This window comes from Lepisma saccharinum, chromosome 13 (assembly GCF_977018435.1).
Source record: "Lepisma saccharinum chromosome 13, izLepSacc3.1, whole genome shotgun sequence".
Taxonomy (NCBI): domain Eukaryota; kingdom Metazoa; phylum Arthropoda; class Insecta; order Zygentoma; family Lepismatidae; genus Lepisma; species Lepisma saccharinum.
Genome location: NC_139241.1, coordinates 52011311 through 52035906, shown reverse-complemented (window position 1 = coordinate 52035906; position 24596 = coordinate 52011311). Strand labels below are relative to the sequence as shown.

At 37.1% G+C, this 24596-nt stretch overlaps 1 protein-coding gene across 1 annotated transcript in view; it reads right to left on the bottom strand.

Annotated features, from left to right (window-relative positions):
* The window catches only part of LOC145996959 (uncharacterized), a 43446-nt gene extending 31071 nt beyond the window's left edge, over positions 1-12375 (bottom strand). The window contains exon 1 of the mRNA XM_083133551.1: positions 11791-12375. Coding sequence (XP_082989677.1) covers positions 11791-12248 — 458 coding nt within the window. The 5' untranslated portion in view covers positions 12249-12375. The remainder of the gene's footprint in view (positions 1-11790) is intronic.
* Positions 12376-24596: the final 12221 nt, after the last annotated feature.

Genomic DNA, 24596 nt, shown 5'->3' with positions numbered 1-24596 from the left:
ACGGTGTTTGTGAATTTGCTAACAGATATGGAAATACTTGAAAATGTGATAGAAAAGTACAGCTTGGTGGCTGGACTAAAGATTAACTCTAATAAAACTCATTGGATGCACTTAGATGCTACAAACCACTCGTATCAAAATGATAAAATTCAAAAAGTAAATGCACTGAAAATACTTGGAATAATTTTTACCCACTCTTTACAAGAAATGATTACTCAAAATTATTCAATATGTATTGCTGGCCTGAAAAGTGTCCTTAAACAAAACAAACTTCGTGCCCTCGGCTTGGTTGCCAGGGTAGCTTTTGTAAACATTTATGCGAGTTCAAAGCTCTGGTTTGTGGCACGAGTGCTTCCGATGAGGAAATTGTATTTTGTACAGATAAGGAGTGCGATAAACTGGTTTGTTTGGGCACACCAAATGTTGTGGGTGAGTCACGAGAATGTATGTCTGCCGGTACGGTGCGGGGGGCTTGGCTTGATTCACGTGGATTTAAAAAGCCAGGTTCTCAGAGTACAAGCAGATATGTCAATGTTAGTAAACTTCCCAGACAGTTTAACGGGTGTGATACTTAAGCAGATTTTGGACACCATACCATTGCAGTCTCCGATCGCTATAGCAACGGTGCCACCGCAGTATAAATATTTACAAGAATCAGTGCTAGAAATTTGTTATATACTACTTTCAGCGAAACCTCTTGAAATACCAAAAGTATCTCAATTATACCAGTCACGTTGTTTGGCAACATTGCCTAGCTGCAAGATAATGATTAATCAACCAACCCATCCCTGGCATAAAATATGGAACATTGTTCACGCACCACATTTATCGCCCTTGGTAAAATCTGCGTGGTACTGTGTGGTACAGGATATAGTGGTGACGGAAGAGAAATTACATAAATTCAAATTGTTACAAGACCCACTATGCGGTAGGTGTAAAAAAAATGGTTCGATTTTACACTGGCTAAGTGAATGCATACGGACACGTGAAACATGGAAATATCTATGTGTGTTATTAGGAAAAATATGTCGCACCCATCCCAATGCGTTTACTGTGCATAACATAATGTTACCTACGTTTTCGTATTTTCCATGTACTAAATTGCGTAGTGTACAATGGTTGGTTGGACATTATATATTGTTTGTCTGCATATATAAAGGTATAGATTTTCATGATCAATTTTTGATATATGTTAAACAGGAATATCATAAAGTGTCTCAAGATAAGAGAAAAATATTATTTGCACATTTTTTAAAGGTGCTGATGGAATGTTAAAAGAACTATTGTTATCCAAAACCTGTAAAATTACTGCATGAAAGAAAAATTGTAAATAAAAAAAAAAATTAAAAAAGTCGGTAACGCGTCTGACTACCATGCTCAATGTCCCGGGTTCGATCCCCGGTCGGTTAAAATCCGGAAACTTTTCTAACGTTGGAAGCGGCCCCGGCGCCCACCCAGCGTCGAATGACATGGGTACCTGGGGGATAAAGGCGGTCAGGGGCGTGATGCTGATCACATCACCCTCACTCATGACCGGATCAAGAAAGTGTGGGGCGTTACCCCCACACCCCCTATACGCCTTTTTTTTTTTAGAGAGAGAGAAAGGGAAGTAGAAAAGCGAGACGTGAGACAGAGGGAAATTTTTCTATTGCTTAGTGGTCATAAATTTTGACACTATCCTCGAAACAGGATTACAACCTATTTGAATAGTTTACCTGAACCAAAATTACTATAGTTTGCTACTTATTCTGACTCACATAATTATCTATGGCTCAGTATACTTTCGATCTCGACACCAAAGTTGTCGTGTTCGATTCACGGACATGGCATGGAAGTTCTTTGTGAGTAACCATCAATTTCCTATAATCATGAACCATCCTCATCGTCGCGATTAGCCAAAGGTGGCAAAAAGCGACACTAAATAACAATAATACAAATACAACCTATATACAAATAGGTTATACAGTATATTGCTTACATCATATGAAAAGTTAATTTATTGGCAACTGTGCGGCGTGGTTGCACACATTCCAGACAAAATTTGATTTTTGAGGGCTCGTAGCATAGGAGGCGTCAAACGGAAGAACCTTATTTCTAAAAGTTGGGACTATTGGTGGGGCTTGGCTGGACCTTCGTCCAACACCAGTGACGCTATTTTCAAAAAAAATTCGTGAGGGATAGTTAAAGAAAGAGAAGCTCTCTCTCTCTCTCTCTTTCTCTCAAGCACACACACACTTTCTCAGCCCCTTATCTTTCCTCCTTCTCTCTCAAAGAGAGAGAGAGAGAGAGAGAGGAAGAATAAATTCTAAGCAGATTGTAATTTTTCAGATTTCGAATACCATATATATATACAGGTTGTCTACCAGTCAAGGAAGTCAAGAAAACGTAAAGAAATCAACGAGTAGGTCAAGAAATAAAAAAGAAGTCAATAAATTATACAAAGGTCGGTCAAAAAGTAACGCACAATCCACTATAGCTGGGGAATGGTAAGGACTAGTGCTAGGGAAATGAAATTTTGTAGGTAGAAGCATCGGTCCTTTGGAAATGTCTCAATGTATGATCCATGTGCTTCACTGGACTGCAGCCATCTTTGATTCCATGACACGAGTGCACGTTCGTAAAACTCTTGAGGTTGGTCTTCACACCACTTTTTCACAAACGCAATGAGCTCGTTGTCATCTCCAAACTGTTTCCCACGCAACAGATAGAGATCCGATGGCGCTAGGTCAGGACTGTATGGGGGTTGTGGCACCACATCCCAGATGGCCAATCTTCTGAACTGTCATGATTGCAGCATGCGGTCGTGCGTTATCGTGATGCAACTTGTATATCCCGATTTGTTGGATTCTTCTCGACATGGAATTAGGTGTTGGTTAGGTGGTAAAGGACCAATGCTTCTACCTACAACATTTCATTTCCCCAGTCCTTACCATTCCCGAGCTACAGTGGATTGTGCGTTACTTTTTGACCGACCTTTGTGCTTGTGGTTAAGAATTTTTGCTGTCACAATAACTGATCGATTGATTTAGTTTATTTTACTTCACTTTTCTGCCCCTTTGGTTAATCGCGAAGATGAGGATGAATGGTGGTAAGATAAGAGGCATGAAGGATCATACACAAGCATATAGGGGCCTCCAAGATGGCGCAGTGGTAGCGTCGTCGCCTTGAAATCAAGGGGTCCAGGGTTCGATACCCGGTGGAGGCACAAGTGGTTCGGATCCCACTTTAAACTGTAGGTCCAGTCCCGATTAGCCTTACTGTGCATAAAGTGGACTTAAAACACCAAATCAATCAATCAACAAGCATATAGGGACGACAAAACGAGCCCCACAAACGATTATGCTGGAGTCCAGTCGCCAGAGCCTCGCTAGTCTGGCACATGCAGTGCAGGATGCATTAATAATAATAATAAAACAAGTCTAATTCTCTTGTTAAAAAATACAGCTTCGGTTTTCATCTTAACTGGCATTTTGGTAGGGGTTTTTATTAAAAAAATATTTTTCTTAATCGCTAATTTCCAACTTTATCTAAGTAGGGGTTGTATAAATAAAGGTTAAGAGAAAAGAAAAAGAAGGTCACGAAAGAGTCAAGAATTTTGGATTTGTTATTTTCATAGACACCCTGATATGTGTTTTTCGAAAGAAGACATGTTGAAAATGGGTGTCGTTAAGAACATTTCATCTTGCGGGTGTACGGGAACATTTAGAGCCAATATGACCATAAATTGGCCTTTGTGAAAAATGTTGAGGTTTTTTGGGGATATTTGAGGGGTGTTAGAGCATGTAGATTAAAAAGAGAAAAATAGCCCCCACCAAAAATAACTTTCTCGGGTACTATGTTTTTAATCTTGTTCACATCTGCACTTTATCTATCCATGAAGAACGCGTTGCTTGTATGATGCACGCGACATGTTTAGATAAAGAGAAACACTGCGGTGTCCGTAAACATCCTTCCCGGATTTACACATGTGGTTTCCTCTCACACGAGGAAAAGTTCTGAAGCCTGTGGTCAACTTTTCTCCGGATTTCTACACACTAATAACTACCCTCATAGACAATAAAAAATGAACTAAAAATTCATGAAATCCGTACGATAATAGGTATACAGTGGCGGCGATTGGGTTCCAAAACCGGGGGCGTAAGGTGCCAAAACTGGGGGGCAAAGACAGTTTATCTCTCTTTGTAGATAGGGTATAGCGTAATGCGGGGGTAAAAGTGGAGAAAAGTGGGGGGCAACTGCCCCCCGCCCCCTATTCACCGCCACTGGGCATATACTTGAAGTGTTGTGAATAATGAGAAACTTAAAATTCATAAACTCTCAGCCAAAATTTAATATTTCTAATTGTTAGCGCTAAAGCCACTGGTGCGAGCGGTCTCGGGTTAGATCCTCGTTGGGTTGACAGAACGGAAGACAATTAGGGAGCTGCTTGAGCCACGCATCACCCAATGAAAAAGCCATTTGTCAGGAGGGGATGTCACAATTTCAGCTAGTTGTGGAGGTGATGTGATCAGCACCACGCTCCGGTCGCCTTTAGCACAAGCACCCATTTACAAGAGGCTGGGTGAACCCCAGAGTAATTTCAGCGACATTTCTGGAAAATTTCTCACCTGAATCACCAGAAATCGAACCCAGGATAGCCGATCTCCGTGGCGGAGTGGTTAGCGCAACGCCCCTTCATCAAATTTATCATATCATCACTCATCCTCATCGTCGCGACTAGCCAAAATCATAAGATAAGCGACGCAAAATAAAAATCAAACTGGAATAGTACAACGATGAAGATAATAATTTCATAAAATGGACAGACCACAACTTTTGACATTGACAGAAACGGTATGTGTATGAATATTATTTACTGTTTTCTTAAAACTGTTCTTACCTTATCACACAATAGGAGAGTTGCTGCTTGACCAAGATGAGAAAACTCATCTGGATCTCTCGTCGAATTTTCAACCGCAAGCAAGTGAAGGAAGCAGGGGAGACGCAAAAATATCGTTTCCCATGCAATCCTGCCCCCGCGTTGCCAAAATGCGTGGCGTCCTTCAACACATCTTCGTCTTGAATGGGAAAACCGTACACAGCTTAAGCAGAGACGTTGTTGAATTTTTGTTGACAACGGAGCAAATGAGGAATGTTGTACATGGGCAACATAGGGGCAGTCGTGCATAAGCGAAGGGAAAATGGGATGAGAAAACAAATGACTGCACTTTAGATCCCGAGTTTGCAGAGGTTCTTGTCTTGGTCAACCTGTATATTGTATATCGACAGTTGCTTCAAGCTACTCTGCAGTATTTTCTCCCCAGATAAATCCTATGAACTTTGCAAGACGTTATTGGTTTGGTTTGAGTTGCTGTTTTAAGTCCACTTTATGCACAGTAAGGCTAATTGGGACTGGACCTACAATTTAAAGTGGGATAAGAACCACTTGTGCCTCCACCGGGTATCGAACCCGGGACCCCTCGATTACAAGGCAATGACGCTACCACTGCGCCATGGCGGAGGCCCCAAGACGTTATTGGAGCATATTTCAATACAGCCATTTCGGAAGGTTGTCTGTTCGATATAAGATTATGCACAGAGGTTATAAAGGGGACACACAAATGAAATAAAACACCACCACTTATATACACACAATATATATATATATATATATATATATATATATATATATATATATATATATATATATATATATGTAAAAATCTCCTCCCGTTGTGATCGAAGTATCGTGTTTGAGAAGTGTCGTTGAAATATTTAATCGAATGTTATTTAGCTATTTTAAAGTCATCTGCAAACATTAGAAAAAAAAATTGCTCTAAATAAATTTCCCGTACGAGGGATGTTGTTTAAAAAGTAAACTTTTTTCTGTTATTAGAACGTTAGCAACATATTAAACTTAAAAAAACAACAAAAAACACAAGAACAAATAATACACATATGTTGTAGTGGCTGAGTGGTTAGCACATCGCGCTGCCAGGCCAAGGGTCCCGGGTTCGAATCCCACTCGGGCATGGTTGTGTGTGAATGTCTATTTATCTTTTTCATCATTTCATCATTCATCCCATAAATCAAATCCAAAAAAATCCAAACATATGTTGTACTTTTACAAAAAGGACTTGAACCAGTTCCTACGGTAATAACAAAATTTTATCATAGAGCATTAATGTAGATAAATTCTATTTCCTCTACTCTTACCTTCTTCAGCTCATGAATTTGAAAATTTCAGAATCACAGCATACTTCGAAAATACAGTGTTAGAGACCAAACCACACCATGGTAAATTCTATTCCTTGTCTACGCAGCAAGTTCGTTCAATATGTTAATTCTAATGAGTTTAATAAAAGTTAATGTGCAGGGTTTGTATCAGTTTGAAACACACGTTGCTGACGTCAATTTCCACGTTTTTTTTTAATTTCCCTTTGTCTGTGTTCTTCATTTCTCTCTTTCTTTCCCTTTTAGCTTGTCTTTAATCTTTCTTCCTTTCTTCTCAGTGTCTTTCATTTCTCTATCTCTACATTTCTTTCTTTTCTCCATGTCTTTCATATCTCAATCTCCCGTGTCTTCCATTTCTCTCTGTTTCTTTCATACTTTCTCTCTTCGGGGCCTTCATGGCGTAGTGGTAGCGTCGTCGCCTTGTAATCAAAGGGTTCCGGGTTCGATACCCGATGGAGGTACAGTCACCAGCAATATAAATGGGACAACTAGATCCTGAAATACTGACTTCCCTGCAAGGCGTTATGTGTGTTGCCTAACCCTACGGCGGTAGAAGAAGTTGCTATTAAAATCCACTTATCGTCGTAGACATTAATGTACACAGTAAGAATGAACATGCGTATTCCAAATGCAGTGCATTACTGTATGATACAACTCAAACAGCTCAAGATTGTGTACGATTTAGTTTCTCAGAAAAGAAAAATGTATACTGTAGGTCCAGTCCCAATTATCCTTACTGTACATAAAGTGGACTTAAAACACCAACTCAATCAATTTCTCCCATTCTTTCAATTCCTTCTTCTTCTCTGTTTCTTCAATTTCTCTTCCCACCTTACATTCTTCTTCCTTTGCTTTGCACCCAATACTTTGCGATTGCTTATTGTTATTTTATTCGTAAGCATCAATCCCAGTCCTAGTGCCAGTTCCCGTAAAGCACTCCATGGAACAGATGTCGTTGAATACACTCTTTTATCAAAACCTTCCGCGCTTTCCAGAATTCACCAGCGTGCATCAGACTGGTGCACCAAAAATGACGTGAAATTCGGAAAGCTTCATACTTAAACAAATTAAAAGTTAGATTCGGAATGCGCACGCATATCTACGTCTATCAGGAAAAATTCACCATCTTGACTAAATCACAGAAGATATTTTATGAATATTATATATTTTCACTTAACGACAGCTTATTTTGCATGTGCAGTACGAATTTAAGTTGTATTCTTTTGTATAGATATCGAATTTTGCAAATGGATGCTTTCCTGCATGTTGCAGCAGAAAATGGGCGCATGTTTTGATGCATCGGCACACTTTATTTCATTTTGCGTGCAACTGAAGGAGTAGTAGTACTTAAAATGTCGACATCTTATGTCTGCATCCAGTATATTCGCCCTCCGTGCAACAAAATCGGCGTGACATTGCGTACCATTGCCTACAGAACGCATGTCACGAATCAGAAGCAGCTTCAGTGCAGGCGACGCCATTTTGATTCACCAGCCGCACCAGCTCTTGAGGCTGGTGTAAATTCATTCATGGTTTAACCTGGTGAAAGCTTTGGTGCGCCCCGGCAGGCCCGTAGCCAGGAATTCTTTGTAGGGGGGGCGAGGTCAATCTTAGAGGCGACAATTTTTTAATATACTGTGTCGCATTGGCAGATATGGTAGGGTACACAGAGGCACTTGCCCCCCTCCCCCAAAAGCTATAATTAACAGAAAAGGGATGATATCTTGAAACTTCAACGAACAAAATAAATCTTCGAGCAACATCAAATAGCAATATTTCGATAATGACCTTTCCAGATTGCCAAATAATATAAAGTTTAACATAACATAAATAGGCTAATAGGGACTGTACCTACTTGATATTGTAATTGATTGATTTGGTGTTTTAAGTCCACTTTATGCACACTAAGGCTAATTGGGACTGGACCTACAGTTTAAAGTGGGATCCGAACCATTATGTGCCTCCACCCTACTTGATATTTACAGGTCGATAATGTTAATTGATGACTTAACAACAGCTTTGGGCCTCTCTGCAGAACTGATTAAGGGAGCCCTTTATAAATCATGCTTCATAATGATTCACTCTAGTTTCCAGTATGCAAGATTTTTACGCACAAAGGAATCTAACGAGAATCCAACAACACCATTGTGTTGTGTTGTACAAGCAAAATTGAATTAATTAAATAATAATGGTTACATATTATCTGCACTTTGATGAATTGTGTAAAAAATTGTAATACTTTTTTTTACCTTGCTAAAACATTAAAACATGGGTCCCTTAGTCCACCACGGACTCTATTCCCTTCAAAGGGGAGACTCTTGCATCACTACAGACAATGTTTGCCTACTGGTTACGTTAACCATTTTGCAAAATATTGTGTGAATTGTATTATATTATAGTTGAAATACATGTTTCGACACCTAACAAACAAATAGGAATCCCTTGATTGATCAATGACTTCTTGGATTACAGTGTCATCATTAATATTTGATATTAAGTTTCATAGAAAGAAATTGTTTTAATAGGGCGCAAATAATTTTTCGGGGGCGCCACGGCATTCTCCTTAATATTCCTTTTTTATATAGATCGCTTGGCTCCCAGGGCCGACTCCCGCCGCCCCATATAGCTATGGCTCTGAACTTGGACTATAAGAATAGCAGAAATTGCAAGCGAACCGAGCAAGAAAATTTTACAAAATGTATTTCTATTTGTATAAAATTTGAAATCGAGGGGGGGGAGGCAATTGCCCCTATTTACCTCTTGCAAGTATTGTTGACCGTCTGGAAGAAAAATGCAAGGAACACGTTAAAACTAATTCCTTCATGAGTATTCAATTGTCCTGCTATTCTTAGATTCTACTAGTCTTGTTTTTTTACTTCGATGTTTGCTTCCCCTAGAATGAACTTCTGTCCAAGGTCGGGAGGAGGGATATGGCCCCTGCCCCCTGTGGTTACGGCACTGTCTGTGAGTGTCTCTTCATCAATTTCACGTCATCATTCATTATTGCGATTAGCTAGAAGTGGCAGAAAAGCAACGCTAAGTAACAAGATTCAAGTATCCACTCCCTCTCTCTACCACATGAATCACTATTACCAAAAGGTAGACTTGGGAAACAAAAATTTAAGCAGTTCCAAGTTCATAGCAACACATCCAAGAGAAAACATCGGAACACATTCGGCACCATTAATACAAGACTACTCAAAATGTTCTAGATACTGAAAATTGTGAAATAATTTCCCGAAGTTTGAATCTGGAAGCTGATCCCCCCCCCCACCAATCCTGATACGACATTATACGAAATCCCATACACCCTAATAAATTACAAAATCAATTAGTGTTTTTTTTTTATGTTGCTAGAGTAACACATGATATAATTTTAAACATTAGTGAGAATTTGAGGTAGGAATGTGTTCTGTATTTTTCACAGGGGGGGCAAAGGAGGCTCTCAGGGGGGCAGTTGCCACCCCCTGCCCCCTCTAGCTACGGGCCTGCGCCCCGGTGAAATACGGAACGCCGAAGCGAGCATCAGCGGTGCACCAGCCCGTCCACCGGTGAAATCTGGAAAGCACGGTTAGAGTCACGAAGAACGTCCAACCGACCTTGATGACTGATAATATCAGAGATAAGGGTCTGTGTGTGGTGTTACCCTGTCCGTGCCAGTTCCTAACAATAGTGGTCACTTGTCCGCCTGAAAGTGGTTTTTCTCATGTAATCTTTATCACTTTATTTATTGAGTTTATTTCCAGTGCCAGAATGGGGGAGGACCAGGTAGGCCCTATACTTTGATAGGCTTATCTTTGGTTTAGGAGAGGTGCGGAGATGAAGGGAACACCTTGTGGACAGATGAACTTCGTTTTACTTTCCTCTCAAGGATGTATTTAGGGGGGGTCCAGGAAGTCCGGACACCCCCCTTCTTCCCGCACCCCAAAGACTTATCAAGTCGAAATCGAGGGTTATTAATTTTCGCCGAACTTATTGGAAGGCAAGGATTATATTGGGATCATTCGGCTTTGAATGACAGTAATGAAGAAGAGTTATGCATACTGCTGTTTACAATAATATGCATAAAATGTTAATCAGGAATTTCGTCAACTGGATCTAACATCCTTTCTTTGTTATTAAATAAATATTCAATTCTTTATCTAGTTGATATTATCTCCTTGCCAGGGCAGCGACTTTTTTTTACCTAATTACATTAATTTAAAATGTTAATTAATATTATTTTTAAAATTATTTGAAACATTATTATTACTATTATTATTATTGAGACACTTGGTTAAATCCCCCACCCGAAATATATTTCTAAATACGCGCCTGATTTGTCTGTCTCTTTATTTCTACTTATGTTCCTTCCTCTGTACTTTTCTTCTCATTCTTTTTGTTTCACTTTTCTCTCATTCATTTTCTGTTTTCCCTCTTTTTCCTCCGTTTTTCTCTCTCATTCTATCTTCTTGCCTTTCTCTCTATCTTCTTATCTCCTCCACTGTGTATTGATCTCATTCTATTAACCTTCTTTCTTTCTCTCTCGGTTTCCCTGTTCTTCTCTCTTTGTTTTTGTCTTCTCTTTCCTCTGTCTCTTTATTTCTATTTATCTTCTTGTTCTCTGTATCTTTATTTCTTAATAGCATTCTCTCTTAGTCTTCCCCTCGTCTTACCTCTCTGTGTGTGATTCTCACTCTACTCTAAATTATTCTGAAAATTTGGGTGAGTAGGTGGGTGGCTAACAATTTCACGCCGGGCTTGAACCCACTCGCTTATACAGTGGCGACGCCTCTGTTGGCCTCCATTATGACTTCGTACATAATAGTATTACAAATATACACTTATTCTTAACTAATTTATATTACTATTGTTTCTTATTGTAATCACACCACAACATTCCCAGATCCAGATTCAGGGGGGGGGGGGGTTACAGCCCCGAACACCCATCTGCAAAGCAGTGAAGGCGCCATAAAACTTAGCAAGGAGGCACAAAATGATCGTATTGTATTTTCTGGCTGTTAGTTACATTTAATATACAGCTGCGTGCTGCGTACATCATAAACATACATGCATATATGTGCTAAAAAAGCAATAAATTTATAATCTGAGCCATTGGGGGAGGGCTGTCGACTGGGGGCGTCTGCCCACCGTTACCGTGCCACTCTGGCGCTGTCCTTGCTGTAGAGCTATGATAATAATAATAACAATAATAAAATCACCTCAAAAATATCTGATGTTAGTTGTATTGGCATTTGAGTCCAAATACAATTTTTAACGGGTTGTTTAATGGTGAAAGATCAATGTTATTAAAATATTATCTAAATTTATATCAAAGCAGTAAACATGAAGTAGTTATTGTGAAGTAATAAGTTCGGGAACTGACAGTTGATGCCTGAACAGTGAAAAGAAAGCGCTGTAAAAAGGATCACAAAATGAAGATATGAAATATTTGAAATGGAGTGAAAATATAACCACCTGACATAACCTAGTTTAAAAAGTTATAACTGAAATTGCACAGGCTAATATAGTGACGTTTGACAGAAACTCTTAGATATATTGCTCGACACTACTGGGCAACACTGAAACATGACTTACCCGCTATTCTTCGTACAGTCCAGAAGCCCGACTAACTTCTTCTCTGGAATCTTGATGTCTGTGGCGAGCTCGTGAGCATTCCCGAGAATATAATACAAGCGGCTGGGAATCGGGACGTCCTTTCGTTCCCTGTTTCCCTCGTCCATTCGTCTGGCGAAGGTGATTTGGTCCAGAAGCAGACATTTCTTTGCGGCGTTGGAACTATTCTGCAGGATGAAATGGAAGGCATAGTCCAGATAAACAACCTCTAGGCTATCCGCTGAAGATTCTTCCTTCCTCGGGTTACGAGACACGAGATAGATCGAACATTTTGCTTTGGAATCTGATAGAACGTCGCACTCGTTCTTAACCAGCCGCAGGTTCGAACTGTTCCTAACCAAAGCGTTACAATCGTCAGTCGAAGACACTACTCCAATTAAACCCGGTACAGATAACACAAGCAAACACGCTGATAACATGCTGTGGCTTTGACAACTTCACTCGTGCGTTCGTTGTCAACCCACTGCACGAACTTCGTGATTGTTTCTTTAGAGCTTGTGTGAAGTCACACTTTTTCCTTCCACCATGTATCCCGCATGAACACTAGCGCCCTCAGGCTTCTATCGCTGTAAATAACGACTCTCAAGGACAATAACCCGTTCCACCAGAAGGCTGCGGGCAAGGGGGAGGGGGAATTCCCCGCAGTTTTCCTCGTTGAGCGGAAGATGATGATGTAATTCCGGTCCTTTCATATTTGCATCTTTTTTGCAAACGGACACATCGATCAGGCACAAGCAGTTGTGTGCGTCTGCACGCACGCCATGACAGACTGCATCTGCATGAAGACGAAGTAATTCTTGTAAACAACATGGCGACGAGCGTTTGCACTCTTCCTTACAAAACACAATATACGAGGGCCAGTCAATAAAAAATGAATTTACTGCTCACCAAAGATAATAGAACAGCGGCGTAAAGGTTTTTTATATATCTTCCTCCATTATGTTTTTACAAAAGTCTAGGAGCTATCTTGTAAACCAAGTCCAAAATTTCAGAAACATTTCATGCTCAAAAAGATGGATTGTTTTGTATGTGTTACGTTTTTTGTAGAGCTGTGAAAAAGCATGCAGTTTCTTTAGGTAGTTGCAAGAAGATATTAAAGTTCTTGCGTCTTGACAAACTCAAAAGAAAAATCCAGAGTTGTGTGTCTGATGTGTGTGATAAGGTTTTCGGCGAGATTTGGTGAAGAATAAAGATGCTCTCAGCCGCAGGTTCGAACTTCGTGATTGTTTGCTTGGATGCTCTCAAGAAGATTGGACCTTCTGCTAAATACAGTGCGTTCGAAAATTAACTTTACACCTGTCAGGCGACGAACACACGATGAACAACAAAGAACCGGACACGCCTTCTCGTCTGAAAGCACCAGCCTGACTGGCTGGCGGAAGCAAACTGCACACAACACAGGATTATCAACCTTTGTAGAAAACATTACTCGCAGTGCACCGAATACAATCCCTCAACATATAATCGTGTTTATATAGGTGTATAGTTACTTTTCGAACGCATTGTACTTCTTGCATTACTCTTCAGCGTAGGACCAATCAAAGATTGATCAGAAAGGATAATAAACTTTATGTAAATTGTACCGAGATTATAATAATTAATACATCATATTTCATTTATTGTTTATGATGTATCATTTATGCGATCCAATCTTTCATAAATAATAACAATACGTTAATAATAACAATAATTTTATAATTAGGCCTAAAATATTATGGGCACCCTACTTCACGCGCAAGTATGAGATGCACAGGTCCTTCGCGTGTGGTCCTATTATGTTTTTCGTTCGAGCGCCGAATAGTTTGCACGGGCGACGCTAGATAGCGTACGGAATTGGGAGAGGTAGTACGTACACGTATAACCGTCCTTTGTCTTTGGCGGTGGGCCCTCAAATATGAATTGTGAAGTGAAATTGAAACTTACGTGAACAAAGTCATCAGCTCCATGTTAAGATGTAGTTTTTTTTGTTTTTTTTAGTGATATATGAAAATGAAATAGATGATTGTGGCCTGAAACTACCAAGGGCGGACATTTTACATATACTCGTTTGTCACATTTAAATTATATTCGATTGTATATTATTACTGCATTATTTCACGGAACACGATTGTCCTTTTCCGAAGTGAACAGCAGGGTGCGAAAGCCCCCCCCCCCCCAAAAAAATAATCTAAGACTCAAAAAATTCCGGGAGGAGAGTTTTTGTTGTAGCAACAAAAGATAAACAATTAGTTTTTACTTCAAATATACTTTACTAAGGATAATATTGAAAACACTCTCTCTTTCAAGTGATATACAGAGATAATCGCGAATGTGTGATTACAATCCGCCACTGACTTCATTGTTTGTAAAAGTCGTCCTAGTTGGTACAATGCTAACAATACAGTAAGTAAAGTCATTGGAGATCTCATTGAACATTCTACTTACTTTAAGAAACGTTAGTATGTTACAATTACTGTACACTCGTACCTGTTAAAGGAGGTGTTCAAAGTAAGTGTCGTCCTTGCATCTGGATGCAATACTGTACGCGATTCCGCATTGAGTTTCGAATTCTTTCGAACACCCCCGGTTCATTTCGGAATTGGTCTCAAGCATGTACAATTCTCTGTACTGATTGTATCCATCCTGTTTGATTACAACGCCACCTCTCGGAAATGTACTGTTTTGTAAACAAAGAGCAAACCTCGGAACGCGCAAGGAAAGGAGTAAAGCACTCGGTGTTTACAAAATGCAATCAGTGACGGCTTCTAACCACACATTCGCACACATTATTATCATTTTTCCAACTAGGACGACGTTTACAAACAATGAAGTCAGTGGCGGCTTGTAATCACACATTTGCGATTATCTCGAAAACGGCTCGTTTGGAGACCCATGTATACTGAGACTTTTTTGCTTCTATTATCGTGTCCTGTGTCAGTTTGAGACACCCTGTTATAACGGTCAAATATTGAGTAACAGGTTATTGATCTAATTGCCCGTTATTAAGAATTAATTACAATTGGTAATATTAAAATCCGTCGCGAATAAAGGTGTCTAGCGACTGCCTTAGCCAACACTAACTTGCTCAACCACCGTTTTTCGCCCGAATTCGGATTTACATGCATTCATATGGGGAATAGCAGGAAAAGAGCAACTATTAAACCAATGGACCAAATTGGATGAGATTTTAACCAGCGGAAGACCACACCATGAAAGTACTGATTCCAAGATTTGAGCCTAATCAGAACAGAACTACGGGAGTTATGAATTAGTAAAGATCCATCGCTGGATTCAATGGGAGACGGTACCCTGTGGAGATGGTGCTCGGTGTCCGTGTCGAATACAATAGCGGAGGATTTAGCCTAATCTCTGCACGAGGGGCTGCTACCAGAGGTTAAGGACCGGACTGGACGTTGACCAATATAGGAGGACAACGGTCAAAGCACCAGAAACAATAAATAAGCACCTAAACACAGAGGCTAGAGCGTCATCTCGTTCAAATCTGGAATAAAAGGAATGATTTGGAATAGCGAGAAACAGTTTGCCTAGAATCGACACCGGAGTGTGAGCTACGCGCGACCTAGCTGCGAGTCGCAATCGGACCCGAGGTCTGGATTTGTTTGTTTTCTCGAGTGAGTGTTTTAGAGCCATGGAGTAGAGCAGAGTAGAACCAGGGGATCGTTTTCCCCCTCGCCGTCAACGCATCCGTGAACATACGTGTGGTTATGTGAGAATAACGCCAGACACGTCCACCTGTGTCAATCGTCCGAAACAACGTCCGAAGTAGCAGAAGTTAATAACAATTGATAGAGAAGTTAATATCGAAGTGCATAACAGCCAATACTAAAGTTAATAACAATTGATATCCGTGTGTGTCCATGTAAAACCGCGAATGGCTCATCGCGTATGTTCGTCTCATCGCCCAAGCCACGTATCTCTACGTACGAGTGACCGCGAAGGACTGACCTATTACTGCGCTAGTTGTCGTATGGAGTCAACAGTGTACGTGTACCGTCATGGACATCCCTGCGAAGTGAACGAGTGAAGCCAGGATCCGATGATTCCAGATGGAGTTGCAGAGAAATCCATTTTCGCCAACCAGGATAACAGCGAAGTAAAACGCTGGAGTGTGGACGTCTTCCAAAACTGTAGGACCACTTTCACCCTACCCAGGTCAGAGGGAATGCAGCGAAGGTAAGATCCAACCATGAGCGTGTGTGAGAGAGATGACACCAATCTACCGCGAATCTGCGTAAATCAAATCATTGCTTAACTTAAATCAGTGCTAGGGCATAACTAGACATCGTTATTCCGGCGGACTATCAACGTTATAGATCAGAGTTTATGTTAACAGCCAAACAATAGTTCATTGAAATATATTTGCACCTTCAGAAAAGATAAAAGGGGTTCGCACAAGGAACAATTATTCACATTATACTTAAAATCCTAAACGGTTAATTGTAAAAGGCAATGTAGCCAAGAAATAGCAAGAGTATGGTCAAAGTAGTAATTAATCTAACCTTTGGAATTGTCATATTGTCACAATATGCCACGGAATGTGTGTCTGAATGAGAGATCGAGTGAAAGAGGGCAAGATGTACTGTGTATTTATCTGTGTTCTAATATATGTGTATATTCTGAACCACCGTAAGTAGTATAGAAATACGATAACGTCTGTCGCTATTTAATATTCGCAATTCATTTGCACGTATTTATAACTAATTTGCACGGGTTTTAATTAATTCGCATGTACTTAGAATTCATTTGCAAGTACTTAGAATACTTTACATTTATGTATTTGCATGTTTATAACTTTTATGAATATATATTTATTTATTTTATGAAAAATATGTATATAGAAGGTAATTAGAGGTACTTAACGCTATTCATATGGTTTTATATTCATTACTGCAAAGTATGTAATGTATGAAACTATAATAATTAATGTTTATAATATTGAAAATAAGTTTTCTATGGTTTATGAACCGCTATGAACGGTGGTAATGGTACGAAAGAAGACGGTCCCGGTACTCGAACCCGCGATATGTAATATTATTAATTAGTACTATGTAATAATGTATGTTATTATTGTATTAAAGACGATGATCTCAGACTCTAGACAGAATACTGTCTCAGAATCTGAACTCCGCGCAGGTAGAGGAGAAAGGAATTTGGGGGAAGTGCGTTCAAGGTCAAATGACGTCACAACGTCAGAACAAAGGAAGATCCTGATTGACCAATCAGAGAACGCGTCGGTAGATTTTCAGAACCGGTTTTTTCAAGGTTAACCAGTACGCAAGAACAGGGGAAAGCTATGCAATGCCGTAGGGCAGGGGAGGGATTCAACCAGACAACAAAGGATGTCTGGAAATAAGCAGCAAGGGTCAAATCTCTTAAGCTATGCGTCGCTTGTAGAACCGGTTTCCGCCGCCAATTAATATTCCGCTCAGGTTTTCCTTCAAGGCACAGGACGCTTTAGCGCAGGTTTTTTTTTATCTGTACTATGAAGAAGGGAGAGCTATTAGGGACGGGGCCTACAGTTTTCACCATTTGCTTTTATCACGGGGTAACGAACCTAGGACCCTTTGATTATTGATTTAGGTAGTAAATGTATGTTACTGTGTGCTATTTAACTTAATTTTGAGTTTATTTTTTACCAAACTTTGACTTTATGTCAAACATTTTCACAGCTTATCCTTATTTTTACAAAAATAACACTATTTGTACTATTCAGGCAACATTTTTTATTAAATTTTGGACTCGCAAAGATATTTTTACAACTTTTTAACTTATTATTTTACAATTTTATGTTAATTTTTTACCAAAATAACACTATTTGTACTATTCAGGCAACACTTTTATTAATTTGATTTGATTTAGTTTATTTTACTTCGCGTTTTGTGCTTCTTGGCTAATTTGCGAAGATGGGGATGAGTGATGAAATGATGAAATTGATGAATGGACATTCACAAACAACCAAGCCCGACCGGGATTCGAACCCGGGACCCTTGGCGTCGCAGCGCGATGTGCTAACCACTTTTTTTTTTTTTTTTTTTTTTTTAAGGAAAGCCCCTATGCGGAAGCTTCCCCCATCACACTTCATTCACTCATATCATTTCATTCATATTTCAATTTCAAGACTTTTCAGGACAGACAATCACAAACATCCATGGCCGAGCCGGGAATCGAACCCGGGACCCCTGGCGTCGTAGCGCGATGTGCTAACCACTCCGCCACAGGGGCCGCCCAACACTCGGCCACAGGGTCGGGCAACACTTTTATTAAATTTTGGACTCAAAGACATTTTTTCAACTTTTAACTTATTATTTTACAACTTTAAGTTAATTTTTACCAAAATAACACTATTTGTACTATTCAAGCAACATTTTTTATTAAATTTTGGACTCACAAAGACATTTTTTTTCTACGTTTAACTTATTATTTTACAATTTTATATTAATTTTTTACCAAAATAACACTATTTGTACTAATCAGGCAACATTTTTTATTAAATTTTGGACTCACAAAGACATTTTTTCTACGTTTAACTTATTATTTTACAACTTTATATTAATTTTTTACCAAAATAACACTATTTGTACTAATCAGGCAACATTTTTTATTAAATTTTGTATTTACAAAGAGATTTTTTCAACTTTTAATTTATTATTTACAAGTTTAGGCTTATTTTTATCAAAATAACACAATTCTATCTGTTCAGGAAAGACTTTTAAGTTACATTTTCGACACACAAAGTGTGTGTTCTCAACTTCTATCTGTTTATTTCACAAGTTTAGGCTTATTATTACCAAAATAATACAATTCAATCTGTTCAGGAAAGACTTTCAGTCGCATTTTCGACACACAGAGTGTGTGATCTCAACTTCTATCTGTTTATTTCACAAGTTTAGGCTTATTATTACCAAAATAATACAATTCAATCTGTTCAGGAAAGACTTTTAGTCGCATTTTCGACACACAAAGTGTGTGTTCTCAACTTCTATCTGTTTATTTCTCAAGTTTAGGCTTATTATTACTCAAATAACACAATTCTATCTGTTCAGGAAAGATTTTTAGTTACATTTTCGACACACAAAGTGTGTGTTCTCAACTTTTATTTGTTTATTTTACAAGTTTAGCCTAATATTTACTCAAATAACACGATTTGAACGTGTTTTTTATTACATTTTGGACACACACACACACACAAACATTCACAGACACACACACAGACACACCATCACACACACACCCACCCACACACACACACAGATATATTTTCCAAGTTTACAGTATTATTCTCTAGTTTACTCAAATAACACAATTTAGATGTGTTTTGAATTAAATTTTGGATGCAAAAGTATGTTTTGACAAGTTTTACCCTTTTATTTTACAAGTTTAGGCTTAATATTACTCAAATAACACAATTTAATCCAGTCAGGAAGGATTTGTTATTATATTTTGGATGCACAAAGAGATGTTTTCAACTTTTTTACTGATTTTTTGCAGGGTATGTATTAATTTGTATTTATTTTGTTTCGTATCATATATACATTTACAAATTTTTAACTTAGAGTTTAGTATTTATTTAAATCTTTTCAAAAAACACTAAAGAAAAAGTACTTTTAGCTAAAATGTAAGCCACAGAATATATTATTATTATTATTATTATTATTAGGGTTTACTGATTTCCACTATGCTATTTTTGGTTCTGTATTTCTATATGTATTTATTTAGGTCAGGTTACGCCTGCTATGTAGGAAAGTTTGTTTATTTTAGAGTTTGCTGAGTATTTTGTTACTGCTATACTAGGTAAAAGTTTTCTAAATATATCAGGAAGGGCTCTATATACTTTTGTTTTTGCTGTTTGGAGATGATGCGATCAGCATCACTCTCCATCTGCTTTTTATTTTATGTACCCAATATTATTTTGAGGCTTAGTGAATTCTAGAGCCTATTTATGCAGGAGAGAGGGCTTGAAAATTTTGATCTCAGATAACCCACAACTATTTGTCAGAGTATTTTAAAGGATATTTTATATTTATTATGTGCTACTAGAATATCAAAGCTTGCTTAATTTTTATGTCTGTAACGCTGTTATTGTATTTCTAGCTAAGGTTTACTGGATAAAGTACACGAAATGTTTATCATTTCGACTATTTACTTTTATACGAGGCCAAATTTTTAGTGTAACGAAAATTATTGTGTGTCTATAAAGACTGAAATCCCTTTACCGATGGGTCCATAACTGGACGCTTACCAACATTGTTTCTTTTTTTAAAAAATATATATATAACCATTTATCAATATATTCTCAATTCACAGGACAAGACGAAGTTCACAGACGACTGACTATATGGACCATAGGTCCACTTTCCACATTTTTTTCTATGCTAGAAGAATAATTTAGCTTTATAGCCTTTTTCAAGGTATTTTTGAAGTATTACTGGCTTTTTTGGGTGCATCAACACTTGGGTTATTTCCATTTGGTTTATTATACGAGGTTTATTTTTTACTCTAAGATCAATATATGTCTCCGAGGACTAAAATACATTTATTGAAACTAAAACCTTAGGCTGTAACTAGGGACTTAGCATGTATATCGACAATTTATAGGACAACACGAACCTTACAAAGGATTGTAGGTGACGTAGGCCCACACGCCAGAGCTTTGTTAATCTGCAAGAAGCAGTTGCAACTATTGCTACGAGGAAATGAGGTTGATTTTTCATTGTTTCACAAGAATGCTATTTTTTATACACCCAATATTTGCTTTTCAAGTAACTACATGTTCCAGAAGCACTTACAGGCCAACACTAACTAGACTTCGACTTATTCTATATCAGGTGCTAAATTTATAAAGAACTATGATTGTGTATATTTCGGAGGAAGTACGCAAAAGCAGATTACCCGATTAAAGTATCTGAAAAACATATTTTTCTATGCAAGTATATTTTTATTGACTGGATTATTTAACAGATCAAACAGGAAGACTGCAAAATTCATTAAATGTAGTTCTATAGTATAGGTGGTTTCAGAGATATAAAAAGAACAAATATAAGATTTCGCTTTTTTTTTTTTTTTGCTTCTGAGGCTAATCGCGACGCTAAGGGTAAATGGCCAGGAAATGTAACGGAGGAGAAACAATCCCAAAAGTTATGGGCTGCATTTAAGTTAATACCACAGAGATATTACAGTAGGTGTAGGTTCTTCCACCAGAACATTTCTATCATAATAATACTGGTTATGCTGTACTGTTAGCTAAAGATGCTGATATTTGAGAAACTTAAAAGCTTACTCACGACTTACTGTTGCAAAAGATCCGATGACAAAATTTAAAAATTGTTATCGTCCAGACAGGGACTCGAACCCTGGACAGATAGGTTAAAAGCCTAACGCTATACCAACTAAGCTATCTGGGCACAAGGTATTCTTTTTTTGAAAAGTTAGTTATTTTAAGAAATATATTGAAACACTTGAGAACACTTTTGGTCTGGTTCGACAGACAAGGAGACAACATTTCTAAATTTTTACAGACTGGGTGTATTTTTCCACTATAGAGGCCTTCACTATATGTAATTCGAAACGCTAAAGTTCAGCTAGCTTCCAAAATTGAGGTAAAGATTGTGTTTGGCGAGATTAACAAGTTACAATTATATCCAGTTACGGACAAATAAAGCTAAAACTCTTAGATTTACTGTACTAGCCAAGTTTTAGTAATATTTTCTTCACTTTAGTACAAATACCAAAGAAATAGGTATATTTTATTTATAATTTGACAAAATGTACTAGTATTTAATTTACAAAGTTAGGTAAAAAGCAGTATTTTTAAAAAATATTGTTACTGCCTTCAAATTTTATGTTATTTAGCCACTAACAACTGATTTACACTGTTTGGCATTCTTTAAATAGGAAAAGAAGGAATTATTTGTTTATTATTTTTACTTTATATTTATATTTATTTAAGAAAACAATTCTACAGTTTAACTTAATTTTAACAAATTGTTACTAATTTATATATCAAAGTTATGTTATTTAGAGTGTATCAAGGCGTATAAAGTTAATATTTGTACTTATCAGTTCAACTAACAATTATATTTTACACACAAAAGATGATGTTTACAGTTAAATTACTTGAATCAGAGAATAATATTTTACAGTAATTGATTCATTCAGCACTAGTCAGTACTTTTATGCTTCAGAAAGTTTTCTTAATTTTCTATTATGCATGCTATTTTGGGCTATTTTTAAAATGTATTTCTAAGGCAAACTGGTTTAATTTTCTGCTTATAATGCAAAGTTGACATAGTTTTCGCACAATGCATTGTACATTTGTTATATTCTCTACTTACAATTCAAATATTATGCTTATTTAATGTATAACTAACTAACTCTCTAGCCTTCTTAAACCCGAAGGTTCATGGCTGCAGCAACACATGCCTTTCATCTGTCCCTGTCCTGAGCAAGATCTATATACTCCTTTCCTTCCCTACCAATTTCCTTTTGGTCCATCTCTACATTATCCCTCCATCTTTGTTTTGGTCTTTCTATTGGTCTTTTACCATCAGGTTTCCCAACAAGAATCCTGTATACTCTTCTTTCCTCTCCCATTTGTACCACAGGATCTACACACCTAAGTCTTTTTGATTTAATCATTCTAATAATATCTGGACATGAATACAAATTATGTACTTCCAAATTATGTAACCTTCTCCACTCATCTGTCTCCTCATCTGTTTTAGGTCCAAATATTTTTCTAAGGATTTTATTTTCAAATACTCTCAATTTATGTTCCTTTTTCAATGTAAGGGACCAAGTTTATTTACTGTATTTAACTTTTATTTTTTGTAATTAACAAAAATTAAAAGCTTATACTGTAGTTATTATATATTTTTCTATCAGCTTATTTTGAAATTAATATTATTAGGTATAGTCTTTGATTTATAACTATATTGCTTTTTTTATCAATTTATCTAAGAGTACACGCAGACAAACACGTGTGTTCACACTTTTATGTAAATAGATATGCCATTTTTCAATATTTTAGTATGAAGATTTCACTTTAGCTATTTAAGCAAGGGTAGGAAAGGTAGGATTTCTGAGAATTTGTTGCAGGATTTTGTTGTCCAAGTATAGATGAGAACTGAGCTGGGAGACTGTTTTGAACCTTTTCATGAGAGTTTGCATGTGAACTGTATGCAAATTGAGCACTATTGACTGTGCATGCTTCTAAGTTTTGCTGTTATTTTACATCAAGTCTGTGAGACTGTAGTCAGTTTTCCCATTTCAAGTAGTTTTTATTGATTGTATTTGTATATGTTTTGGGGACTTAGCAGTTTTATGTTATGAGGCAGTTTGTTGTAGAATATTTTTACCGGATTGTTTTGAGATATTGAGTGTCTGCTGTTTTACTTGTAATTATTTTCCTTTTTGTGTTGTGTATTTGACTATATTTTGTCCAAGTTCGTAGTATTTAGAATAATTGTTATTGACTTGTAGATGTAGGGAGTAATAATCCTTTGCAAGATGCCCTATACTTTAGTCTGAACATTATTCGTAGTGCTCACTTTTGAACCCTTAGTATTCTTGTAGTATTATAAATGTAGAGGTAAATTAGGCTGAAATGTAGGCATTCTTCTGATAAATTATACTCACTTAGTTGTTTCAGCAGGTAGAAGTTGCATGATGGTTTACTGCTGATGATGTTAATTTGCTCTTCTTATGTACTACGTATGATGTAGCTTACTTGAGTAATTGGAATTTTCTACTGAAAAAAGGATTGCTTGTCTATTTTATTCCTATGTTGTTGAGTTTGTCCATAAGGAAGCCATGTTTTTTACTCTATCCTATGCCTTGGAAGAATCTAGATATATTGTGTTTGCAGTTTTATGTTTCTCTAAGGTTTCAGCTATGTAGTTTTTTAAACTGTGCTATGGCTTAACTATTGATTTCTTTTTCTGGATGCCATGTTGGTTCTGTGTATTCCTCTTGCTGCTTGAATTTGACTTAGGTTGTTTGCTTTCTTTCTTACATCCTTATTTGTTTATTTGTTCAGTATTTTTTAATTTTTTTAATATTCTTTTACATAAAAAATTCAAAGTACATTGTTAAAGTCAAAGTGTGTTAAAATTCAATTTTTCAAAGTTAAAGTTTTAAAAATACAATTTTCTAAAATTAAAAGTTATAATAGTACATTTATGTTACTAGATGTTTTTATACTAGGGCAAATTATTTTGTTGTTAATGTAAAATTTGTTAGTTAATGTAATATTTGTTAGTTAATGTAAAATTAAAGTAATTAAAAATCAATTTTTCAAAGTTAAAGTTTTAAAAATACAATTTTCTAAAATTAAAAGTTATAATAGTACATTTTTGTTAGTAGAAGTTTTTATACTAGGGCAAATTATTTTGTTGTTAAAATAAAATATGTTAGTTAATGCAAAATTAAAGTAATTAAAATAAGAAAAATAAAAAAATACTGAACAAATAAACAAATAAGGATGTAAGAAAGAAAGCAAACAACCTAAGTCAAATTCAAGCAGCAAGAGGAATACACAGAACCAACATGGCATCCAGAAAAAGAAATCAATAGTTAAGCCATAGCACAGTTTAAAAAACTACATAGCTGAAACCTTAGAGAAACATAAAACTGCAAACACAATATATCTAGATTCTTCCAAGGCATAGGATAGAGTAAAAAACATGGCTTGCTTATGGACAAACTCAACAACATAGGAATAAAATAGACAAGCAATCCTTTTTTCAGTAGAAAATTCCAATTACTCAAGT